The 24,390-nt window shown below is 38.2% G+C and overlaps 3 protein-coding genes across 6 annotated transcripts; 2 read left to right on the forward strand and 1 right to left on the reverse strand.

The window, feature by feature from the left end:
• The first annotated feature begins 1,017 nt into the window (after positions 1-1,017).
• LOC103420526 (uncharacterized) lies at positions 1,018-6,422 on the forward strand. Of its 4 annotated transcripts, none has more exons than XM_070824491.1 (9): positions 1,018-1,260; positions 1,418-1,622; positions 1,721-1,999; positions 2,796-2,896; positions 2,980-3,056; positions 3,256-3,325; positions 4,880-4,970; positions 5,051-5,113; positions 5,682-6,422. In XM_070824491.1, the coding sequence occupies exons 2-9, from the start codon at positions 1,599-1,601 to the stop codon at positions 6,303-6,305; spliced, it is 1,329 nt and encodes a 442-aa protein (XP_070680592.1). In that variant the 5' UTR covers positions 1,018-1,260; positions 1,418-1,598; the 3' UTR covers positions 6,306-6,422. The 4 variants fall into 4 exon arrangements, with proteins under 4 accessions (XP_070680592.1, XP_028961082.1, XP_028961083.1 ...); XM_070824490.1 differs by having other exon boundaries at positions 1,058-1,260; positions 2,787-2,896; XM_029105249.2 differs by having other exon boundaries at positions 1,043-1,260; positions 1,418-1,999; positions 2,787-2,896.
• Positions 6,423-8,076, reverse strand: LOC103420555 (gibberellin 3-beta-dioxygenase 1-like). The gene is made up of 2 exons (XM_008358614.4): positions 7,367-8,076; positions 6,423-7,122 (listed from the first exon to the last, which is right to left on the reverse strand). Exons 1-2 carry the CDS (start codon positions 7,852-7,854, stop codon positions 6,519-6,521), a joined length of 1,092 nt encoding a protein of 363 aa, XP_008356836.2. The 5' UTR covers positions 7,855-8,076; the 3' UTR covers positions 6,423-6,518.
• Positions 8,077-16,857: 8,781 nt separating this feature from the next.
• On the forward strand, positions 16,858-23,267 carry LOC103420527 (phospholipid-transporting ATPase 1-like). The gene is made up of 7 exons (XM_008358585.4): positions 16,858-19,070; positions 19,168-19,474; positions 19,645-20,353; positions 20,473-20,596; positions 20,722-20,941; positions 21,469-21,927; positions 22,774-23,267. Exons 1-7 carry the CDS (start codon positions 17,432-17,434, stop codon positions 22,991-22,993), a joined length of 3,678 nt encoding a protein of 1,225 aa, XP_008356807.2. The 5' UTR covers positions 16,858-17,431; the 3' UTR covers positions 22,994-23,267.
• The last annotated feature ends 1,123 nt before the right edge of the window (positions 23,268-24,390 follow it).

Raw genomic sequence — 24,390 nt, forward strand, 5'->3', positions numbered from 1 at the left:
TATTACCATTGAAATTTCCATGTTTTTGGACTACCGATATTTCCGATATCATCGATATATTATACCATGATCAGAACTTATCAACTACATATATTATAAATTTGTGTTATATAATTATATATTATATAATTTATAAATCATCTAATATATTATATTTTTAGTACGGTACGATAATACGTGGTAATGATATACATTACCAATACCATACTATAAAATTTCATTACGGTATAATACCATACCATTGCCGATTGGCACATAATGGGTATGACATGGTTGACAATTCGGTTGACATGACAATTTGACAAAAAAATCCACCCCTTTATGGGTTAGGATCTAGGGCACACGCTTCTGACACAAATTTGTGGTGTTTACTTTGTTATGTATTTTAACGGTTCGAACCATCTATATTTTATTACATGATTGATAGATTATCCTTGCAAAAATTTAGATAAATCCAAAATGATTAAGACATTCATTTGTAGTAAAGAAAATGAATCTTTGATTGGATCATTGAAAAATATTATAAAGTGGGCCTCCTCAAAACGTGTGTTAAAAGAGCGTGTCCTCGGATCCTAACCATAAATATACATTTGAGTTAGGATACACCCATTTGTACGAACCACTTTGTAACTTGTTTCACGATCCGAACTGGCTACATTTCAATTCATCATTTATAGATCATCCTTACAAAAAAATTATATAAATCCAAAACCTTTAAGACGCTCATTTGTAGTGAATAAAATGGACGAATACGGTTTTGCAAAAAAAAAAAAAAATCACTAAAACGGCTATCATTTATTCCAATTTGAATAATTATTGGTAAACATGATATTTAAGAGAAGACCTGAAAGATAAACGGTTGGACTGTTGAAATACATTACGAAGTTAGCCTTATAAAGTGGGTGTCAAAATGCGTCACCTGATCAGGACTCATACATATTTTGGGCTTAAAGTTGTAGGCCCAATATGTAAAAAATAGAAAAAGAAACATAAGAAGCCCAACTTCTTGGCTTTGTCAATCCAGAAACTCCTCCACACTCCAAATCCTCCCCCCGACAAAGCGAACAAGGAGGCTCTCTAAACCCTTCTTAAACCCTAGCTCCTCCTCCTCCCCCTCCTCCCCCTCCTCCCCTGCCTCAAAGTACCCAGAACTCACTGTATCAGTCCGAATGCTGCAAAATGTTACCTCACTACAATTCGTTTCCTCGCCATTCAAACCAAGCTCACACAACTGGTAGCTTGGCTCCACCTCCTCACCAGGTAATTTTCTTCCACATTCCAAAGTACAACTCCTTTCACTAACTTCAACCTGCTTCTGCTTTCTGGGTTTTCGCTTTTATGGTTTGTTTAAGCAGCAGCAGGAGGTTACGGAATCTAATCCATTGCTGATATGTTGCAATGTTCTATGCGTATGCAGATGCAACCTCAATTGGGTATCAGGAATCCCCAAATTCCAGTCCAATTTAGTAATTCCAATTCCATGATAGCTCTACCCAATTTCATGAATCTACCAAACAACCTTCTTCCTATGCAAAATAACCATCTGGGTATGCCTCAATTCGGTTCCATTGGCCCTACATCTCAACCGGGTCAGCCGAATGTTGGGTTTTTCGGTTCGCAAGGTATGCCTCAATTCTGCAATTTGGTGCAGCAAGTGAATCAATTGATGTCATCTCAAGTGCCTGGGCAAATATTTGGGCATAACATGTTAAATTTACAGCAACAGATGAACCAGAATATGGGTTTGCCGTATGGACAATTTTGTTTGCCCAATTCAATGCAAAACATGAATCAATTTGTGCCAATGCAAATGCAAAATCCACCACAAGTCCGTCCTAATTATGGTTTTCCGGTATCAAATCAAGCACCTCAGACCACAATGTCTCAAAATGTCCCATTGTTTGCAAATAACCGGGCTAATCTGCATTCTAATCAGGCAGGCCAGCAAGTTAACCAAAATCAGCAAAACTTGGGTCTACCCCCAGTGCAAGGGACACAGGTAACTTTGTTTTGCCTTGCGGATATGAATTTATATTCTTTGTTGCAAAAAGTTTTACTTGAATATCCCTGCATTTATTTATCTGCTTGATAACCAATTCGTATTTAGTTTTTTTTGTTCTCAATTTTTGTGTTTAAGATATGGGGAAAAAGGAGGGACGAAGAAGGTTGGTGGGAGAGAGGGGAAGAAATAAAGATGTATGAATGAAAACAAAATGTTTATTTTTGGTTTTTAGTTTTCATTTTGTGTACATTTCCTTATACATTTCTTCTACATCTCTTCCACCATCCTTCCTCCCACCCTTCTATATCCCTAATTGCTCCCATGTATTTCCCCTTTATCTCTAACTGGAAAAGTAAAATGAAAAATGAAAACTAAATCCAAAATGGTTATAAAATGGAGCCTTACTTTTTGTTTTCTTTAAATTTGGTAACAGACTTAGTTTGTAATGTTTTACAAGGGCATGGTAAATTCCGAAATAACCGTTGTCTGTGTATATGTGTGTACTTGGTGGTTAATTTACATATACTGATTAGTAGGTCACTTTATTGTGGGTTACAATTCGATGGACAAGGTTGTTACATTATATTGATATAGTAAGGCCATTATTTTTTAAAATACATCATTTGGCTGTCAAAATTTCCTGCCTTCTTTTTCTGTTAACTTTGATATAGATAGTTTGCCATCATTTTTTATTAAGTACATTTTCTTAAAAACAGTTAGTTGCTTATAGAATATATTACTTTGAAGTAAATCCATTGGTTGCGGTTGATAAAAATGTTGTCAGCTTGTGCAGGAAAATAAAACAAATAGTAGTGGTGGTTACAATTCAAATTCCAATTGGAAACAATCACCAAGCAAAAGCTTTACAAAGAATCCGAAGAATCACCAAGGCGGGTAGGTTATACTAGTGTCATTTCATTATTTTACTTCTGAAGATTTGGACCAATACTTGTGATTCATAATAAATAGGTTTGTAGATTTCAGAATCCTCAGGCGCATCATATGAAAAATGCAAAGGGAAAGTTCTCTTTTCCTAATGGGCACAAGGGAAAAGGTATGGACTTATACCTGTCTACCAAGTTTATATAGTATCTTTCCTCCCTATTCTTTTAATGTCATTGTGCATGCTTGAGCATGGATTGCAGAGATATCATAAACCATGATTTCCTGTTACTTTTTTTTCAAAAGAATACTTTTTGTAAGCATGATGTTCATTCATCAGTCCCTCACTCTCTCTGTCCACAAAATTGCAGGGTTAAGAAATGAGAGTGAAGGAAAGTTTTCTCTGGCCAACTCTTCAAACCAGGGCAGGGAAAGGAAGAGGTAACCTCTGCTCTATCATATCATAGTTTTGAATGCGAATTAATGAGTTGTCTCTAATTGCAATTTCACCGCAAATTACTGAGTTTTCTCTAATTGAAATTTCACCACTCAGGCTTGTAGACTGTCTTGAAGATATTTTTGCTCTTTTATAAGTTTAACAACATACTCTTGGTTAAATTATACTTGTCTCTGTTTAGATGGTTTTCAACAAAGCGGGTTCACTACATCTTTTGAGGTTATTTTTGGCTTAGTTTATTGCATTCTAAAATCTAACAAAGAGCCATTTCTTCATTTGGAGAATAACTTCAGGCTGCCAAATCTTTAGTGGTAATTAGTGAACTTTTTTCTCACAGGGGAATTTGATAAAAAGGATCAGTTGAGAACATCATTAGATATAATCATATTCAATTATTCAGTGCTCGTTTTGTAACACTTTTGTTTTGGTGTTTAATTTTTCTTGTTGGAATTGCGTTGAGGTTTAAATTTTGGTTTTCCTTGTAGGTCATTTCATTTACATTGCGTCCCTCATCCATCACTCTCCCTTCCCTGTCCGTTATCTCTCCCTCTTTTCTCCCTTTCATTTCTTCACTGCCTATTACTAAAATATAAAAACCGAAAACCGAAAATGGAAGTGTTACAAACAGGCCCTTAGTTTATTATGGCCATGTTACAGTGTCACAAAATATAATCCTTGGTTGAGTAGTTGAGTAGTCAAAGTAGGATTTTCAATTGGCAGGCTGATGCATGTTTGAACTTCACTAAGATACAATTTCCTTGGCCTGAGTTGATCCCAGCCCAACCTTTGAGCCTAGGGATCAGATGCCCTTTATGTAGAGCAGTATTTGGGCTGAGATACTAGCAGGCTGGCATGGAAAAATTATTTGAAGATACTGTGTGAGGCCTAAATTGGGCTGATCTGTTTTTTAGGCTGTTTTTTAGGCCTACAAATTTTTATCCAGAATAAGCTTACTCGAAGTTCAAAGACAGCTAAACCTAAAATGTTTAGCTAAACAAGTTGGGCTTTGAGCTACCTCAGCCAAATTGGCAGTGCTAGTTACTGTATTGATAATACCAACTGGGTCCTTACTGTTTTTGCCTCTTGTTCTTCTGCCTTGCAGCACAGTATATTAGTATTGAAACTTCACCGGTTTTGTCAATAAAGGCCATAGTTTGACTGTAGTTCCAAAGACTTTGAAAATACTATTTTAATGTAATCCCAGAATTGATGATACCATAATGTTTCTCGAAGAAAGAGGATAGATAACAAGATACTTCCGCTTTAGTTTAAGATGAGTATTTCTGTAACTGCCATATATGAATTCCAGAAGTCTTAAAACTTTTTACAATTATGGGCTTGGTACCTAGGCACTCACCGATAGGAGTAAACAATAATATGTATTTGTGCAAAATTTAGTCATGAATTAGCTTTACGTTCTCAGCATCCATAATCCTTACATCTTGCCTTCTGAGTGATCACACTCTCCTGTTTCTTAAAGAAACTCATCGCTCTTTTTATGTGTATGGATGTGCCTTCTTTCTGTCTCACATGAGAAGATCTCTTTTCTTGTCATATACGGAACAAGAGATTGAGAGGTGGCGGGAAGAACGTAGGAAGCACTACCCATCGAAATCCAACATAGAGAAGGTTTGGCTGACTGTGAGACATGCCTTCTTTTTTCTTTCCATCGAAATGTAGATTTTCTAATATTAAAATGCTACTTGCAGAAGATAAGTGAAAAGCTGATAAATTCAGAGGTCATTGAAAGAGAGGTCAACATTCGACGAGAGGTGTGCTGGTTACTTCTCTCTCTATCTCTGTGTGTGTGTGCACGCTCGTGCTGATTATTTGTACACTACTCGTTTTACAAGACTGAGCAATACTTTTGCTCAACTCATTATCACCTGGGCCAACTGTGCTAGTTCTAGTTAACTTTTGCATTTTGTTAGTATGTCTATAAGCTGCATCGTAGCTTATATGTCTAATTGTTACTCAAGGAGATCACTGGTATTACATTAAACCTGAAATTTTTGATCTAGTCATGAGAGCTCTTTGACACTGCTCTTCTTTGTTATTTGTAACTTCTTCAAGTTTTTTGTCTGGGTGAGGATGTTAGTTGATATGCAATCAATCCAAGTCTTTTCATCCATCTTCTTTTAATTAGATTCGCAAGTGTTGGAAGTTATTCAGAACCTAGTTACTAGAGACTAATGTTCTTCTATTACTGGTATCATGCTTGATGTTTATGTTTCAGAAGGTGATATACTGGTTTTCCTCGACTTTGTTCCGGACTTTGAAGAAGTAAATCTTTACCACCATTTTCTTATATTTGATAGTTTTACTTATTCTTCGTTGCAGCAACTCAAGGATATTCTTACAAAGCAGGCTGAGTTGGGAGTTCAAATTGCCGAAGTACCATCGCACTACCTCGCAGATTCAAATCAAGGGCATATAAAAGAAGATAATGAAACATTGACCAAGAAGGGGAGGTCATCAAACAAGTTTGGTAAGAGAGAAAAATATGATAGAAAGGATCGGTTTTCCAAGAGGCAAAGATCACATCAAAGGGATTCGTCTAGTGACCCTTCTTTTGACAAAAGGGAGCCAAACAAAAGGGAGCCAACCTTGCTGCAGAAGCTTCTTAGTGCAGATATTAGGAGAGACAGAAGCCACCTGCTGCAGGTGTTTAGGTTCATGGTTACAAACTCTTTCTTCAAAGATTGTCCAGACAAACCTTTGAAATTCCCTACTGTAGCGGTAAAAGAAAGTTCGTGTGACGAAGAGGTGGCTCAAAAGTTGTCCTCACTTGTAGAGAAAGATGCTTTTAAGGGAAGTGATAAATCCATGGTTGGAAGAGTTTATAACAATCATTCTGGAAATAACAACGATGTCGGGAATTCTGTTGATAGCAGTGATGAAGATGATGGTGAAGGAGAGGGAACAGAGAGACCTGGGGAAGAAGAGGAAGAAATCATAGACTAGAAATTCTACTTTTTGTACAAAAATGTATTATATTTGTCTTCCTATCTTTTTCCTTGTGTTAAATTCATGAATATTATATCAAGTCAAAAGGCAAGAAAGAAATATTTAGACCCTTAATTTCTTATGTAGCAGAAATTAAAGTTTTATTATTTTGTTACGGGGAAGAAGAAAGCAAAGGAAGACGCAGCATAGTTATATGAGTACACTCAGCAACTAATTCAGAGGAGCATTCAGTCGGAGTGATTGAAGTGCCTTGTTGTTAAGCTTTGCCTTGGTTCCAAGGTACTCATTCCAAGTGACGGGCGCGTACAGCGGAGGGCAACTTGGGCCGAGTAATTTCGAGAGGGGAGAGACCTGAGCATTCTCCGGAGGACCATATAAGTAAGCAACTGATACACGGTGCTGGCTCCGGTTCACCACTGCCCGGTGAAGGGGGGTCTGGTACAATCCGTTTGATAATATGTGAATGAAGTCACCCACATTGATCACAAAAGCCCCCGGGACCGGTGGAACCATAAGCCACCCCCGGCCCTCGTCCTTCCCTTCTTGGAAAACTTGCAAGCCACTGGCCTTAGCGCTTTGGTGGATAATTGACAGGAGGTTTGAATCAGTATGTTGGGCAAGACCCATGGTCCGATCTGGATCCGGACAAGCGGGGTATGAGTTCAATTGTAAGGCTGCAGATGCATCTTCAAATTCACCTCTTGGACCCGCCCATTTGATGTCTTCCTTGGATATGTCTAATGAGCCAAGCATTAGCCACATCAACCTAGCTGCAAGCCTTTTCATCTCTTTCTCATATTCTTCAGTAACACAACTGACCAAACAAAAATCAAACACAGTTCAAAGCAAAAACACAATATATACACATATATAAGCAATATATATTTGAGTATGCAATTTAAAGACAAAAAACTAACATACTGAATTGCTAACGCATTTTCGAATACACAATATATTGTAAAGCACACCTCTGTTAGATAGAGTGCCAGTTTTGTATGTCTAAATAGTGTATATAATTATTAGTGGTTGGAGTAATGCGTCCATGCATGCGTACATACCAGAACTTGGTGTGATCTTGGGGCCAAAGTTGGCAAAAATGTTGAAGTGCTGAGCCAACGATAGTGAAGCTCTCAGACCACATTAGCTTTTCACAAAAGGCAGATATGCGATGGAAACCGTAACCGGAAATGCCATCGGGCAATCGAGCTGCTTTGAGCTTTTGTTGGGGTGGCAGAGAGAAAAGGCTTCGAACAGTAGATTCCATGTCATCAACAAGTTTTTGGGGGACGCCATGGTTTGTGGCTTGGAACATGCCCCAAGTCTTGCATGCATGTCCTACGAGTTCAACGACATTTGGGTCGGCGAGATCGATTACCGGCACAGACTCTGAGCAAGATAATGATTCGAAAGACGGATATTCGTTAAGCTGTGACGTCCATGCATACGACTCTGGCAATTCCTGTAATGAGCTGAAGTCGTCTGGGTGTTGCTTGTGGAGGAAGATAGGGTGGGATTTGAATGCATCTGAGAGTTTTCCACTCGACATAGTAGATAATAGTAATACGAGAGAGGGAGAGCACAGAGAGAGAGAGAGAGAGAGAGAGAGAGGACTGTGTGAGAGAGAGTGAGGACTGTGTGCATATATAGAGACGGTGGCAACTTTCTCTTTGTTTTTTTATTTTTTATTTGTTATTTTTTTTACAAGTGATATTCTATACCAGTTCACATTAAGGAGAAGAGTAAGGGTTTGAACTCGAAAAAATGTAAACTAAAAAATAAGAAAATCCTAATCACCAGGACAATCCATTACTTTACCATGGCAAGTTCCTCGTTTATGCTCTCATTTACATTCATGCATGGATTGATAATCCTCTAATATATTTTGGCAAAATATATTCAAGTTCATAGAAACAAACAACGGTTACAGATAAAATATTTCAGTTACGTATTGACTTACGTTTGTCTTCTTTTATTCTTCTACCAATTGCACATCTTTTGAAGATATTATTCACAATTTTCATCCTTTTCTCACATTTTTAATGCTTGTGCATTCACATTTTTCATCATTTCACTCATTTTTGTGTTGTCGGTCCTGACGTCCTGTCATCATCTTGACTCCTTTTTCATCCTCTTCTTTTATATCCAACTTTTATGGGTAAATAGCTGTGGAGATCAAATCTAAGGCTTTAAACACCACCAACATTAAATGATACTTATAACATTGAAGCCACATCCCTTTATTAATGAATTTGTTTTTTTTTTCTTTTCGTATTTCACTATTTTCTTTCAATTTTAAATGTTTTAGTTCATTAAATCAAATTCAAAGGTTTAATTTATGAGTATTGCTAGGGAGATCACAAATTTATACCATTTCATGTGGAAAGCGATGCATACAATCAACATCCACTAAGATAAATTTATTAATTGACGTGACATATACACACCACTTGTTATATCAGAATGGTATACAAATGTGGTACAAAAATATAATCTCCTTGATATTTTCCTTAATTTATAGTTTATAGAGTTGAGAATTTGACTCCTCTTATTTTTCTACCAATCCTTTTCTTTTATTGTTGGAAAATATTAACCACATTAGTGTTTGATTTGATGTGGTAAGTGATTTGTACATGTTATTAATGAGTTTATCTCATTCAGTGAGGTTAACATATCATTTGTCACGTCATATAGTACATAAATGTGATAGAGGTTAATTATTGGGTTTGAGAAGCTTTGACAATGCTTATATATTCACTAGCTAAGGGCATCAAATACTCTCTCTCTCTCTCTCTCTCTCTCTCTCTCTCTCTCTCTCTCTCTCTCTCTACCATGCCTGCAAGTGCAAGAGTGGTCCCTAATGCCTTTGTCTCTATCTCTCTCTCTACCATGCCTGCAAGTGCAAGAGTGGTCCCTGATGCCTACAAAGGCAACTCTGTGAATATGGTGTTGGACCATGTCCCTGATGAATTGAACTCATTACATGAGTCACCAGATTCTCATGCATGAACAACCCTCAACAAAGGGTTACCAGATTCTCATTACATGAGTTACCAAGTCCCCCAGTCTCTGGTTCATGACAAGGAATCTGCTGCTCGAAGCCTTTTCTCCTTGCCAGCCCACAAAAAGCTCAAAGCTGCCCGCTCACCAGGTTAAATTTCCGGCTACGGCTTCTATCTTATAGCTGCATTTTGGGACAAGCAACATATTGAGAAAATATCTTTTCATTGATTGAATAGAATATTTGTTGACCCTAAAAACTACCAAACCTACGTGGCGCGCATGCCGAGTAATTAATAAGCTTACTACGTCTTTCGATTGTGTGTCAGGCGTGCCAACTCGACGACCAAGCTCGGCCGGTGAGTAAAATTTGTTAATGTTGTGTTGGGTGCGCTGCTGACTTCTAAAACTGGTGATTGCGGCCGAGGAAGGAACACGTCTCGGCATTCGGGTTCTAGAGCTTGAAGATAAGGCTGCTAGTTCTGTGAAATTCAATATCAAATTCGGCTTTCAGGGTGCCGAATGTAGTAACCTGGTAACACCTCACTTCGCCAAGAAGGCTAATGAGATGACCTCTGCCAATAAGGATTTGAAAATCCTTCTCGACTGAAACTTGGATAGATAGCCAGTCGGCCTCGTCGCAATGCTGTTTATCCAAACTGAAGGTGCTTCGCAGTCGGTTGACTCTACGACAACAATGTTGTTTATCCAAACTGAAGATGTTCACCGGTTGCCTTCACAGTGTTGTTTATCTAAACTGAAGATGTGTTGGCGAAAAAGAAAATAAAAATCTTAAGATGTTTGAGAGGTTTCGCGTAGAGCGAGGGTTTGCGCAGGGCAGTTTGTGTGTTGAGTTGGAGGTCCCCTTTACATTGCACAGCGCCTTGTATTTATAGGGTTGATATTTGCTTGACACGACTAGATAATTGTGGAGTCCAACTGCAACTCTAACTTGCAGAATGAAATATGATCTATGTGACTGACTTTTCAAATAAAAACCCATCTAGGTTTATCCCATCATGACCAAAGACCTAGCCTACCTAGGCTTCTTATCATAACTCCATCACCACCCAATCCTAGGCTTATCACATGACCACATCATCACCAAAAACCTAGCTTTCCTAGGCTCTCATCATCTTTTACCAAAACTGCCGCATGCATCATGAACTTCAAATTCATTTTTTATTATCACCATATTTTAAATGGATAATATCCCATCCTGCATGCTTCATTAGCTGATGCCGTGCATATCTATCAACCAAAACTAATCCAAACCACACGTCCACATGCCAAATATCAACATCAATTTGAATTGTACCGCTTGTTCAGGGATATAATCTGCATCCTATTTATCTCGTTTAAGAATATGTCAAGATAATTCATTAAAAGATAATTATTATGATAAAAACCATAATATTATCTTTTAATAATAACAAAATTATCTTCACTTTTCCATCCAACGGTTGGGAGCTATGCTCACTTAACGGCCTTGATTGCACAGGCCGATGGTGTAAATTTGGGTCCAAACATTGCCCCCCAGTTTCCTTAAGCTTCGGCTTGTAAGCCGAATGGTTAAGGAAATTAATCATTTGTGTCTGGCTCTTAACTGTTCGACATGTTACTCGTCTATCCACTACATTTAAGAGAAAAAGAGTGGAACCGAGAAAAATGGCCTTGTTAAAACCAAGGTCATAAAAGAAATCACTTCGTGACCTATTAAATGATGTTATCGGCCATGATTAAGAAATTCCAAACAAATGCCAATCTTTGCATGCCATACTTTTTGGCCAAGATTTCAATTCGACAAGATTTGTCCTGTTGTAAACATTGCCTCGCCAAATTATACTATGGTCGAGCTTGACCAACAACCCTTGGTCATTAAGATCAAGTCCTTTTTTATCCAACTAAATCCTTCTTAACCCTCGGCCTAAGCATTACGTCCTCTTAACATGAGTTCATGCTACAAATGCCATGACTACTTATCAAATCTCTGCTGGTCGAGAAAAACATATGGTCGAGAACTACCAAGAAACCATCGCCAAAAAAATTTATTCGGCAAAATCTAATCCACTTTTGTGGAAAAAGTCGGCAACCACTAGGAAGAACGTTGTATGTACGCATCTAAGGGCCTGCAACATTGGTAACCGAATCCACTTGTCCCCAATCACTGTCAAGGTCTGCATGGCATCGGTCAAATTGAGAAAGTGTACTTATATGTAACGTTTCATTCGGCCGACTCCAAAACCAATCTCGCCGAGTGAGGATTAGGCTACACGAAGGCCTACCACCTAGCACAAGTGGCCTTCTGCGAACATCTTTTCTCGGCCCCGCTAAAGAACAACTTTTTAAGCCGAGCACACCATCTTTTGGATTGCCGCACTATCTTGTTGCCCCCCTTACTTTCTTATGCATCGGCTTAATTAGCCAGATGATTAAGAAAATAATTTATTCTTATCTTTTTTTTTAGAAGAAAACGAAAGTGGCCGAACTATAAAGAGGAGGAGGCCAACGATGTTTTATTCCGAGCCGAGATATTTTTCTATCAAAATTTTCACTTTGAGTCTTTCCAAGGCTGAATAAAATATCATCTCCAAATACGTTTGGCTTAACGAAAGATTTGTTATTGGCCGCCGAATGTGTCGAACAATTATTATGCCCCCTAGGCATAATTACTTTGTTAATTTCGGCTTTTAACTCAAATAACTTAGCCGAATGGGATTTCTCCATATCGGCTTTATCACCAATAACCATGTCAATTGGCGTAGTTTCGACATGTAAGACCATGTCTCCAATTACCATATCAATTGATGTGGCCTTTTCGTCCAAAGCTGTGTATCGACCTTGTTCATCATCGAAACACTCTTCTAACGAATCATTTGCTAAGTCGATTTGTGGCTTAGAAACTTGAGCTTTTGTTTATAGGCCTACCATAATTTCAGTCTCGATTGAAAAAACAGGTGGCCTAGGTTCTTCTTCCACCGTCTCGACAATCTTCTTAGGCCGAATGTTGGTTATGGCCGGAGCGAAAAATTACCCCCTGACCTTTTGATCCAACCATTCTTTAAATGGAATTGATTTGAACCCAAATGACGTTTTTTTTTATCGAGCCACTCATAAAATTGAGCTCTATCTTCATTTAACCATTGATCTTGTAAGTTGTGATGAACCTTCACCTTTATCATTTGAGAGAAAGATTTTTGCCTTTCTTCATTTGCTTCAACGATCCGGTCAAGGAGTTTTTGTTGCTCGACAATTTCCTTGAATAGGCGTTGAATCTCATCCTGATTGTGATCTTGATATATCATGTGAACTTCGTAGTTTTAGCACTTGGTCCCACTGGGCGTGCCAAAATGTTGACCCTAAAAACTACCAAACCTACGTGGCGCACATGCTGAGTAATTAATAAGCTAACTATGTCATTCGATTATGTGCGAGGCGTGCCAACTCGACGGTCGAACTTGGTCGGCGAGTAAAATTTGTTGATGTTGCGTTGGGTACGCTGCTGACTTTTGAAACTCGCGATTGCGGCCGAGGAAGGAACATGTCTCGGCCTTCTGGTTCTAGAGCGTGAAGACAAGGCTGTTAGTTCTGCGAAGTTCAATATCAAATTTGGCTCTCAGGGTGCCGAATGTAGTAACCTGGTAACACCTCACTTTGCCGAGAAGGCTGATGAGATGAGCTCTGCCAATAAGGATTTGAAAATCCTTCTCGACCGAGACTTGGATAGATAGCCAGTCAGCCTCGTCCCAGTGCTGTTTATCTAAACCGAAGGTGCTTCGCGGTCGGCTGATTCTACGACAACAATGTTGTTTATCCAAGATGAAGATGTTCGCCGGTTGCCTTCACAGTGCTGTTTATCCAAACTGAAGATGTGTTGGCAAAAAAGAAAATAAAAATCTTAAGATGTTTGAGAGGTTTCGCATAGAGCGAGGGTTTGCGCAGGGCAATTTGTGTGTTGAGTTGGAGGTCCCCTTTACGTTGCACAGTGCTTTGTATTTATAGGGTTGATATTTGCTTGACACAACTAGATAATTGTGGAGTCCAACTGCAACTCTAACTTGCAGAATAAAATATGATCCGTGTGGCTGACTTTTCAAATAAAAACCCATCTAGGTTTATCCCATCATGACCAAAGACCAAGCCTACCTAGGCTTCTTATCATAACTCCATCACCATCCAATCCTAGGCTTATCACATGACCACATCATCACCAAAAACCTAGCTTTCCTAGGCTCTCATCATCTTTTACCAAAACTGCCGCATGCATCATGAACTTCAAATTCATTTTTTATTATCACCATATTTTAAATGGATAATATCCCATCCTGCATGCTTCATTATCTGATGTCGTGCATATCTGTCAACCAAAATTGATCCAAACCACACGTCCACATGCCAAATATCCACATCAATTTGAATTGTACCGCTTGTTCAGGGATATAATCTGCATCCTATTTATCTCGTTTAAGAATATGTCAAAATAGTTCATATTAAAAGATAATTATTATGATAAAAACCATAATATTATATTTTAATAATAATAAAATTATCTTCACTTTTCCATCCAACGGTTGGGAGCTATGCTCACTCAACGGCCTTGATTGCACGGGCCGATGGTGTAAATTTGGGTCCAAACAATATTACATTGTGGTATTTATACATTTGTCAAAAATGATCAAGGACTTAAGTAAAGACTAATTAAACTTAGGCTAAGATTAGTTACATTTCTGTTGTAACAAACCATAACAAACTATGATAGCCTAGCTAAGATATTGTTGACTGTGTAGCTGACATGGAGCTACATTGTTGATCTGTGTCTTTACACCTCCTCAAGCTGAGCGGAGGGGAACCAAGAGAGAGCTTGGATTGTGGAAACTAAAATCTAGCCTTTGACAGAGCTTTAGTGAGAATATCAGCAATTTGAAATTGACCGGGAACAAACTGAACTTTCAGAAGATGAGCAAGAACAAGCTCTCTAATATAATGATAATCGATCTCGACATGCTTAGTAGAGCATGAAAAACTGGATTTGAAGTTAAAGAAATAGCAGAAACATTGTCAAACCACAAAACTGGTACCTGAGATAAGGGGAATCCAATGTCCTTGAATATTTTGCAAATCCAAGTCAATTCGGCAGAAGTATGTGCGAGAGATCAATATTCAGCTTCAATGGAATGCTAAGCAACAATGTGTTGCTTCTTCGCACTCCAACTGATAAGATTGATGCCTAGATAAACACAATAGCCACTAGTACTCCTTCTATCAAATACACAGCCGGCCCGGTCTGCATATGAAAATGTAGTTAGATTAAGATTGCTCTTCTTGAACCATTGTCCTTTATCAACTGACCCTTTGAGAAAGTGTAGTACTCTCTTGACATCTTGGAAGTGTGTCTCGTGGACAGTGAAGAAATTGACACAATTGATTAACAACGAAAGATAGATCAGGTCTTGTCCAAGTCAAGTACTGCAATGCACCAACTATTGATCGATATTCATGTGGATTTGGTAATAGAGAACCAGTATGATCCAGTTTTTAAGTGGCAAGAGGAGTGGTACAAGGCTTACTACCTTCCATGTGAATTTTAATAAGAAGATCCAGTGCATATTTATTTTCAGAGAGCAAAATACCTTCTGCAGCTCTAGTGACTTCGAGACCCAAAAAGTAGTGCAATGAACCCAAGTCTTTGACAGAAAAAAGTTGTCCAAGCTTGTTGATGAAACGTACATGCATTAGAATATGTAAACAAATATGTATGTCCATGTAGCATTACGCCTTTTAATTTCCGCTTTTCTAAGAGGTTCTTACTTAATTTGGGTGTACCGACTGACCAAGCTTTTTTAAAATCTTCTCTATTTTCAGTTGCATTACCGAAGATTTTGAGAAAGAGATTAAGCGGCTTGCCTCTAGGCTCATGTGGCTAATGCTTACCTTGTCAAGAATATCCAAGGATAACGTTGTCCAAAAGGTGATGACCAAGATGCATCTGCTGTCTTCCGGCTCAACTCTTACCCGTCTTGTCCGGATCCGGATCGGGCCCTAGATCTTGTTTCCCATACTGGTTCGAGCCTCGTTTCCATTGCGCACCAGATCAACGTCGATGGCTTGCAAGTTTTTTGAGAGGGAACCGGTTGGTTCACGATACTGGTGGTCTATGTTGGTGACCTCATGAGCATATTATCCAACGGGTTGTAATCAAGTGTCCTCCATCGGTTTTGGTGAAACGGGCACAACACCGTATATCACTTGTTTACCATTAATTATGGACCGCCGGCAGCCGTCAAAATCGCACCCCTATCACAGCCAGTTGGCCCAAGCCACCCTACCCCTCTACCGGCCGGTCACTAATTGGAATGAGTACATTGACACCAAGGCAAAGCTCAAGGACAAAGCACTTCCATCACTTCGGCTTTATGATCCTCTTATGAAGTAACGGGTTTGCAGATCTAAATTATTAACTTTTGTTTGGATTGAATAATTGGGGTTTTGCCTCTAATCTGTTTCTTGTCATGCTTTCAAAGATTTTGTGTTGCCCAACTCTATTTGAGATATATGCTGGATCAATGGGGTCGATGCATGTTTGTTTAGATATGAAGTTTGTAATGGTTATATATGCACCCAAACTCTCGTAGGAAGATCGATGAAAACCAAAATAGACTAATAAAAATATTAAAATATGACTAGCACATAAGATATCAGATGACTAAAATTTCGCTACAGAATTTACAACTACTGCGTTTCGAGTTCAATCTCTCTCTTCCTTTAATCTAGTTAGAATATAAATGTCACTTGATACTACAGTTTAGTGGTATTCCTTTTCACTTGTAAGTGAGAGATATTAAGTTTGATTCTCTCTAAAGACGGATTTTAGCCATATTATTATGGTTTGCCCATTATGAGGCTTGATCCATTCTCTCACTTTCTTAATGTAGACGTAGATAATATCATGGTTGGCTTATTGTGAGGTTTGATCCATTCTCTCACTCTCTTAATGTAGATAATATCATGATTGGCCATCTTGTAATGTTATATATTCCGGATTTATAACCATATGAGTAGCTTTTTTTCGATTTAGCCAATGCCCGTTGCATGGCAAAAAAAATCAAGAAATTTATCATATTTATTACATAAATAGTAGGAAACGAGATATTTTATGGGGTGTAATATCCACACATATTTTTTTACTTCTCACACATCTTTCTAATTTTCCTTCTAATTTTCGATTGTTGGATCAGGTGAATTGAAGAAGATCAAATGTTAGAAATTAACAAAGGATATGTGAGAATTAAAAAAATGTATATGAATAGCACACCCTGTTTTTTAGTGTACAAAGAGCATGAATCAGTATACTAAGGATAATAACACGATTAATTAAAAACTTTATAAAATAAATTTCAACAAAATGAATTATTATACATGACGTATCAGATTGTATTTCTTGCATGTACTGAAAATTTCTCACAGAAAAGGAAACAACATGGAAATAAAAGACCGTCCAGTCAAACTCAGACAACCACGCACGTTTATAACCTTGAATACAAAAACTAATGATAATCCCCAGCTTAATTAATATAATTGGATTCTTAGCACTGCCAATCCTTCCTTCCTTCTAGAATATTTGAAAATAAAGAAAGGAGAAAGAAGAAGAATATTTTTGAATTTTGATTATGTTTGCTGTGGCCACCCTTTACGACTTGTTCTTCTTCCACATTTCTTGTATTGGCCGCCCTCCTTCCTCCGCAGACTCCAGAATGCCTGCCTTTGACCTTTTACTTTTCCTCATCCTCCATTTCCAATCCATCACACGTTTCCTTCAATTGTTGTCTGCAATTCCTCAATTTCCTCTTAAATGCTAACCCACTAAGCTCAACCCAAAGACTCTCTCTCTCTCTCACTCCCAACTTTCTGTATTAATTTGTATGTACAATTCTTGCATGTTTAGCTGACTCTACTGGATTATTCGCTTGCTTTCTTTTCTGGGTTCGTTTGTTTTCGAGATTTCGTTGCTGTTCTTGTGAAAGTTTGCGGCTTTGATCGGATTCGGCATCTGGGTATTTCGTGGATTTCATGATTGTTGACTGAATGCTGTTGGGAGAGGCCTCTGTGATCTGAATCATTTTCGGATCATGACCTCGAAGCGGCCTTTTCTGATCCCATCTCCAAGAACCCCCAATACCCAACGCCTCCCTACTCTGCCCATCTATTCTGATTTCTTAAATTCCACTTCCGGTGGCACTGGATCGTTTTCCGGCATGAATTCGAGAAACCCAGCTGCAGCTGACAATTCCATCAACGTTGAACCCACCACCCTCAATTCTACCTCCCTTAGAAGCGTTTCTTCCCTTCAATCCAAGGCTTCCCAGAACAATTCTGTTTGGGAAGTGAGTTTCGGCGATGTCGGATCGAAGCCAGTGCGTTATGGATCGAGAGGAGCTGATTCCGAGGCGCTCAGCATGTCCCAGAAGGAGTTGAACGAGGAGAATGTAAGGGTTGTTTATATAGATGATGTTGCTAAGACAAATGAGAGGTTTGCGTTTTCTGGTAATTCAATTAGGACGGCAAAGTACTCAATTTTTACATTTTTGCCTAGAAATTTGTTTGAACAGTTTCATAGGGTAGCATACATATATTTTCTTGTGATTGCTGTGCTCAATCAGCTCCCCCAGCTGGCGGTTTTTGGCCGTGGAGTTTCCATATTGCCATTGGCATTTGTGTTGCTTGTTACTGCTGTTAAGGATGCCTACGAGGACTACAGGCGGCATCGGTCTGATAGAATTGAGAACAATCGTCTGGCATCAGTTTTGGTTGGTAACCAGTTCCAGTCGAAAAAGTGGAAGGATGTTCGAGTTGGTGAAATCATCAAAATTGAAGCAAATGAGGCTATACCTTGTGATATGGTACTGCTCTCAACGAGTGATCCAACTGGGGTTGCTTATGTGCAGACTATCAATTTAGATGGGGAGTCAAATTTGAAGACGAGGTACGCTAAACAAGAAACCCTCTCCAAGTTACCTGATAAGGAGAAGATTACTGGGGTGATTAAGTGTGAAAATCCCAACAGGAACATATACGGCCTTCACGCATTCATGGAAATTGATGGGAAGCGGTTGTCACTGGGACCCTCTAACATTGTACTTCGAGGGTGTGAGCTTAAGAATACGCATTGGGCACTTGGAGTTGCTGTATATGCCGGTCGTGAGACCAAAGTTATGCTCAATAACTCTGGAGCCCCATCCAAGAGGAGTCGCCTTGAGACCCGTATGAACTTTGAGATCATTTTGCTCTCTGGATTTCTTGTTACTTTGTGTACAGTTGTCTCATTATGTGCTGCTGTTTGGTTGAGACGCAACAATGAGAAGTTGGATGACATACTTTTCTACAGGAAGAAGGACTACTCAGAGGGGAAAGTGGACAATTATAACTATTATGGATGGGGTTTAGAGATTATTTTCACGTTCCTTATGTCTGTCATTGTGTTCCAGGTCATGATCCCCATCTCATTGTACATTTCTATGGAGCTTGTCCGGGTGGGTCAGGCTTACTTCATGATCAGGGATGGTCAAATGTATGATGAGGCCTCTAATTCAAGATTTCAGTGCCGAGCTTTGAATATCAACGAAGATTTAGGACAAATTAAGTATGTATTCTCAGACAAAACTGGTACGCTGACAGAAAATAAAATGGAATTTCAATGTGCAAGCATTTGGGGAGTAGATTATAACGGTGGGAGAAGCAGTTTGGAGCAAGTGGGGTACTCTGTTGAAGGTAATAAATGTTTTTCTTTTGATTATGTTTTCTTCTGTTTAGTACTTCCAATTGTTTTACTAGTTTGCAATATCTTATTTTTCTTGTTCGGTATCAGTTGATGGGAAGATTTTGAGGCCAAAGATGAAGGTGAAGGCTGACCCAGAACTTCAGCAATTACTCAGAAGTGGAAAGAATACAAATGAAGGCAAACATGTGTACGAGTTCTTCCTGGCATTGGCAGCTTGTAATACCATTGTGCCTCTTGTTGTAGACACGTCTGATCCTAATGTGGGATTATTAGATTACCAAGGGGAGTCCCCAGATGAACAAGCATTGGTTTATGCTGCCGCCGCCTATGGTTTTATGCTTATTGAACGAACCTCTGGTCATATAATTATTGATATCCAAGGGGACAGGAAAAGGTAATTTGACAATGTCTTTTAATTAATTTATATATAGATACTTTTGACTTTGAGTAATCATGCTTGTGTAATCCCTGTGATTACAATCTAGTAAATTAATACTGAACTTCCTTTAGAGAGTAAAGACCTTTTATTTCTAGTTCATAACTTACCATTCCCGGGCAGTGCAGGTTCAATGTCTTGGGTTTGCATGAGTTCGATAGTGATCGGAAGAGAATGTCGGTTATATTGGGGTGCCCTGATAAGACTGTCAAAGTCTTTGTAAAAGGTGCTGACACAACCATGTTCAGTGTAATAGACAAACGATTGAACTTGGATATAATAAGAGCAACAGAAGTCCATATTCATGCTTACTCCTCTTTGGGTTTGAGAACACTTGTGGTGGGCATGCGAGAACTGAGTGCTACAGAATTCGAGCAGTGGCACTTGTCTTTTGAGGAAGCAAGCACTGCTTTAATTGGTAGGGCTGCTCTACTTCGCAATGTTGCGGGCAACATAGAAAACAATCTCATTATACTAGGTGCCTCTGGCATTGAAGATAAACTGCAACTGGGGGTGCCTGAAGCAATAGACTCTCTAAGAACAGCAGGGGTTCAGGTATGGATTTTGACAGGGGACAAGCAAGAAACTGCCATATCAATCGGCTACTCCTCAAAGCTTCTAACAAGAAGAATGACACAGATTATAATTAACAGTAGCTCTAAGGATTCATGTCGAAGGGGTTTAGAGGATGCCGTACTAATGTCTAGGAAGCTCCTGACGGTGTCTGCAGATACACACACCGACGGAGGAAACTCTGGACATGGTGGAACTCAAGTAGCTTTAATTATTGACGGCACCAGCCTTGTGTACATTCTTGACAGTGAACTTGAGGAAAAGGTAATTGCTTTTAGACCTACCTATTTAGTTTTCTACATATCTAGACAATGCCATATGTGTTTTATTTATTTATTCTGAGATGATGTCTTATATGCTGATCTAACATATTTTTACTGTAGCTCTTTGAACTAGCAAGTAACTGTGCTGTGGTGCTTTGTTGCCGAGTGGCTCCATTGCAAAAGGCTGGAATTGTAGCCCTTGTGAAGAACAGGACGACTGATATGACACTTGCCATTGGGGATGGTAAACGCTATTCTATTTATTTCACTTCTGTAGATATCTTATGTTTCCAATACCAGAATTAGTATATGCCCACTCTCATTTACATTTGGTGTTGACAGTAGAAGGTTCTTTTGTTATATTGATAGGTGCTAATGACGTTTCAATGATCCAAATGGCTGATGTGGGAGTTGGCATCAGTGGCCAAGAAGGTCGGCAAGCTGTCATGGCATCCGATTTTGCAATGGGGCAGTTCAGATTCTTAGTTCCCCTTTTATTGGTACACGGTCATTGGAATTACCAGCGGATGGGCTATATGATATTATACAATTTCTATAGGAATGCAGTGTTTGTTCTGATTTTGTTTTGGTGAGTAATTCTTCGTCAGATAAATTTTCAGTTACACTGTGTGGTTGTTCTGCAGATTACAATTGTTTTCCTTGAGCCTGAACTTTGTCTTGGACATTGTTTTTCTTTTAAAAATTAAATAAACAAAATACTAGGGAGAGGATTGCACATGGTTGTCTATGTCAGAACTCACTGTCATTGAGAGGAAGAATCTCTGGCTTCCATAAAAAAAAAAAAATTCATCATCTAATTTCTAGCTAGAAATGTTGTGGAAATGACATTTGAACGTGATGCTAAAAGTATGAAGCTAGTCAGATTTGGATACATTTGCGCCAAAATAGGTCTCTGTGTCCGAAGTGTAATCTGTTTGAAATTATAATTGACGTATAGATCATGGTGTGACTATTATTATTATTATTATTATTATTATTTCTTTTGAAGGGGAGGACTGAATGGAGCTAACCAGTAAAGGAAAATAAAAGAAAGAAGAATCTGTATGAAGTCTTTCTTATTATTTTAGCTGACTATATTTCATGTGGTCTGTGTAGGTACGTGCTCTTCACTTCTTTTAGTTTGACAACTGCGATCACTGAATGGAGCAGCATGTTGTATTCTATAATTTACACTGCAGCACCTACAATTGTTGTTGGGATTCTTGACAAGGACCTAAGTAGAAGGACACTTCTAGATTACCCGCAGCTATACGGAGCTGGTCAGAGACAAGAATGCTACAACTCAAAATTATTTTGGTTAACGATCGGTGACACATTGTGGCAAAGTCTGGCTGTCTTCTTTATCCCTCTCTTTGCGTATTGGGGCAGCAGCATTGATACATCAAGTATAGGAGATCTTTGGACACTTGCAGTGGTAATTTTGGTTAATTTTCATTTGGCTATGGATGTTATCCGGTGGAATTGGATTACACATGCATCAATTTGGGGATCTATAATTGCGACTTGGATTTGTGTCATTGTCATTGATGCTATACCTTCACTGGTTGGCTACTGGTATGCTCTCTAATCGTAGTATTGCATGTATATCTTTATTTTTGCACAAACATAATTGCTTCTAACTTGTTTAAACTATGACACCCTATAAGAAGCAGCGGCAAGCATTTATGTTGCATTTTATGTCATGCAATGATCAAAAGATTCAATATCATGATATATAGGTCCTCTCAAACTCGTACACTCATTCAATTAGTGCAAGTGCAATAGCTCACAATACAGAGTCAAATAAAGAACACAAAACTGGATGTTAAGTTAGTTCATGATTGCTTACTAATTTCAACAAATAATTAAATGCAAGTGTTTCTTTGCATTGGAGGCACAGTACATCTATCCCAAATATTAATGTAGGCAGAATTCATGCTTCTGCAATCCATTCCCAAAATAAACATCGTTTCCAGAAAAAAATTATCTGAAATACATCGGGGTTGTTGAATCTCTTTCAAAACTTTCCTAGTAACGAACAGTCTCAAGTCGCTTTACATAATGAAAAACTCTGTTAGAAGTATTACATCTTGGTTTCTATCCATGAACCCTTTTCTTTGGTTACATGAAGTGCTAAACTCATTATCTGCAGCTCATGGTAGGACATGATATTCGTTATCTTTTTCCCCTCTCCTAGAAATAGCGAAAAAGCCATCTAAGAAATCGCCATCTAAGAAATCGCCATCACCAACTTTATTAATGTAATTTTTTTAACTGGAACTGAAAATAGTCATTGTCACAAATGCCAACAAGTTTATTGTGCTTTGAGAAGCTCCCCACATGCATTTCTGAAATTTTCTATTATAGATGGCACTTGCATTTGTATATGCTAATCTTTGCAACTCCAATATAATTTGACAGGGCCATTTTTCAAGTCGCAAAGACTGCATCGTTTTGGTTATGTTTGTTGGCAATCGTCACAGCTGCAATCGCTCCACGCTTTGTTGTAAAGTTTCTGTATCAGTACTATAGACCTTGTGATGTTCAAATTGCAAGAGAATTTGAGAAGTTCGGCAATCCAAGCGCGTCAAACCCTGCACAAATAGAAATGGATGCGATCTTGGACCTGCGTAGGAGATGAGAAGGTGATGTTATTGCTTTCGACATCTCCCTCTTTTTGTATCTTTTGTAAAAATGTTATTCTTTAGGCTGCTTCAGAGTATCTCTCTCCTAGTTGCCTCATTGTTTATTGTTTGCTATCCGAAGGATAGGGTTTGTAACTTTGTAGTGCCAGGCTTATATTTTGTGTTCCTCTTTTGTTTTGCTGTACCTTAAGATTCATTCGGTGTAATTAGACTTGTTTAAAAGAGAGAAGAATTAGACAGTCGATACAATACATGAATTTTACCACTGAAGTTTTGATGTGTTCAGATTGAATCCTTCATACTAACTTGAAATCGACCAAAAAGTACAGGGGTTTCTAGTGTTAGAGAACAGATGTAAGATAGAGTTCTACATCGAAGATATAAAAAAAATTTATACAAATTATACAGCATTAAATTAAGTTAAGTAACATGAAACAATATGAAACAATAGTAAATAACATTAACCAACATATAAATTATACAATGGCGGATGGTGAAGATGATGTTGATTGTGGATATTAAATTTAAGTTGTTGTAGTTTTTAAATTCAAGTTAATGTTGTTTTTAAATTTAATTTGTAGTTTTTAAATTTAATTTATCGTTTTTAAATTTAAGTTGTTTTTAAATATAAGTTGTAGTTTTTAAATTTTTAAGTTGTTGTAGTTTTTAAATTTAAATAATAAATTACGTTTGGCCTTTGGCTCTCGGTTGGAGACGGAGACAAATATAACCTTGTACTGTTTATTAAAATATTAATATCTTTGAGGATCAGATGGCTAAAACGAGCCATCTGACCAGTCCTCAATTGGAGATGGCCTTAGGGTACCTTTGCAAGCTCGTCAATTGAAGCCATACACATGTTTTGAAATGTGTGTTCACTTCAATGGTGCTCATCATTCTCGCGTGTGTGAGAGGGGTAGATCCGTCCAAGCCGCCTCCTTCAATACACGTGTAATTATTTAAAACCACGTTGATTTTTTTTCTTCTAATTAATTCTAATTAGTTATTTACTTTTAATAAATTTGTTTTTTATTATACAAGTTAGTATTTTAAACTAGTCTAATTTTTGGAGAAATTTACGGTTTTTTGGTGGAAGTCTACTACCGTATGAAATTTCTAGTTTCTCAATCTGTCATGTTGAGAGCTCAAGTACACTATCATATGAAACATTGTGTTTTGGTCGCTCAAGTGTGATGTTTCCTGTTTTGGTTTCCTTGGTGTACAAGCTTTTGGAGTACTTATCCTAGTAGGCTTTTGTTAGGGGGATTAGGGTTTAAATCGAGAATTTGTCACCATCTGTAGGGTTTTTGGGGGCTCTCCTTCCTTGAAAGCTTAAAGATATGAAAATTTATGAGTTTGCAAGCTTGTGAGATTGGTTGTGACCGTTTCAGTT

Source organism: Malus domestica, chromosome 07 (genome assembly GCF_042453785.1).
Source record: "Malus domestica chromosome 07, GDT2T_hap1".
In the NCBI taxonomy this organism is placed as follows: Eukaryota; Viridiplantae; Streptophyta; class Magnoliopsida; order Rosales; family Rosaceae; genus Malus; species Malus domestica.

What these genes read in the sequence shown, in the direction of transcription:
- LOC103420526 (XM_029105249.2), top strand. Translation starts at nt 1,180, where the DNA reads ATGTTACCTCACTACAATTCGTTTCCTCGCCATTCAAACCAAGCTCAC. An exon ending in CCCCAGTGCAAGGGACACAG is followed by an intron (nt 2,000 to 2,786) that starts GTAACTTTGTTT and finishes AAATGTTGTCAG; the next exon opens with CTTGTGCAGGAAAATAAAAC. An exon ending in CGAAATCCAACATAGAGAAG is followed by an intron (nt 4,971 to 5,050) that starts GTTTGGCTGACT and finishes TGCTACTTGCAG; the next exon opens with AAGATAAGTGAAAAGCTGAT.
- LOC103420555 (XM_008358614.4), bottom strand. Translation starts at nt 7,854, where the DNA reads ATGTCGAGTGGAAAACTCTCAGATGCATTCAAATCCCACCCTATCTTC. An exon ending in CAAGATCACACCAAGTTCTG is followed by an intron (nt 7,123 to 7,366) that starts GTATGTACGCAT and finishes TTGTTTGGTCAG; the next exon opens with TTGTGTTACTGAAGAATATG.
- LOC103420527 (XM_008358585.4), top strand. Translation starts at nt 17,432, where the DNA reads ATGACCTCGAAGCGGCCTTTTCTGATCCCATCTCCAAGAACCCCCAAT. An exon ending in ACAGTGAACTTGAGGAAAAG is followed by an intron (nt 20,354 to 20,472) that starts GTAATTGCTTTT and finishes TTTTTACTGTAG; the next exon opens with CTCTTTGAACTAGCAAGTAA. An exon ending in TTTGTTCTGATTTTGTTTTG is followed by an intron (nt 20,942 to 21,468) that starts GTGAGTAATTCT and finishes TGGTCTGTGTAG; the next exon opens with GTACGTGCTCTTCACTTCTT.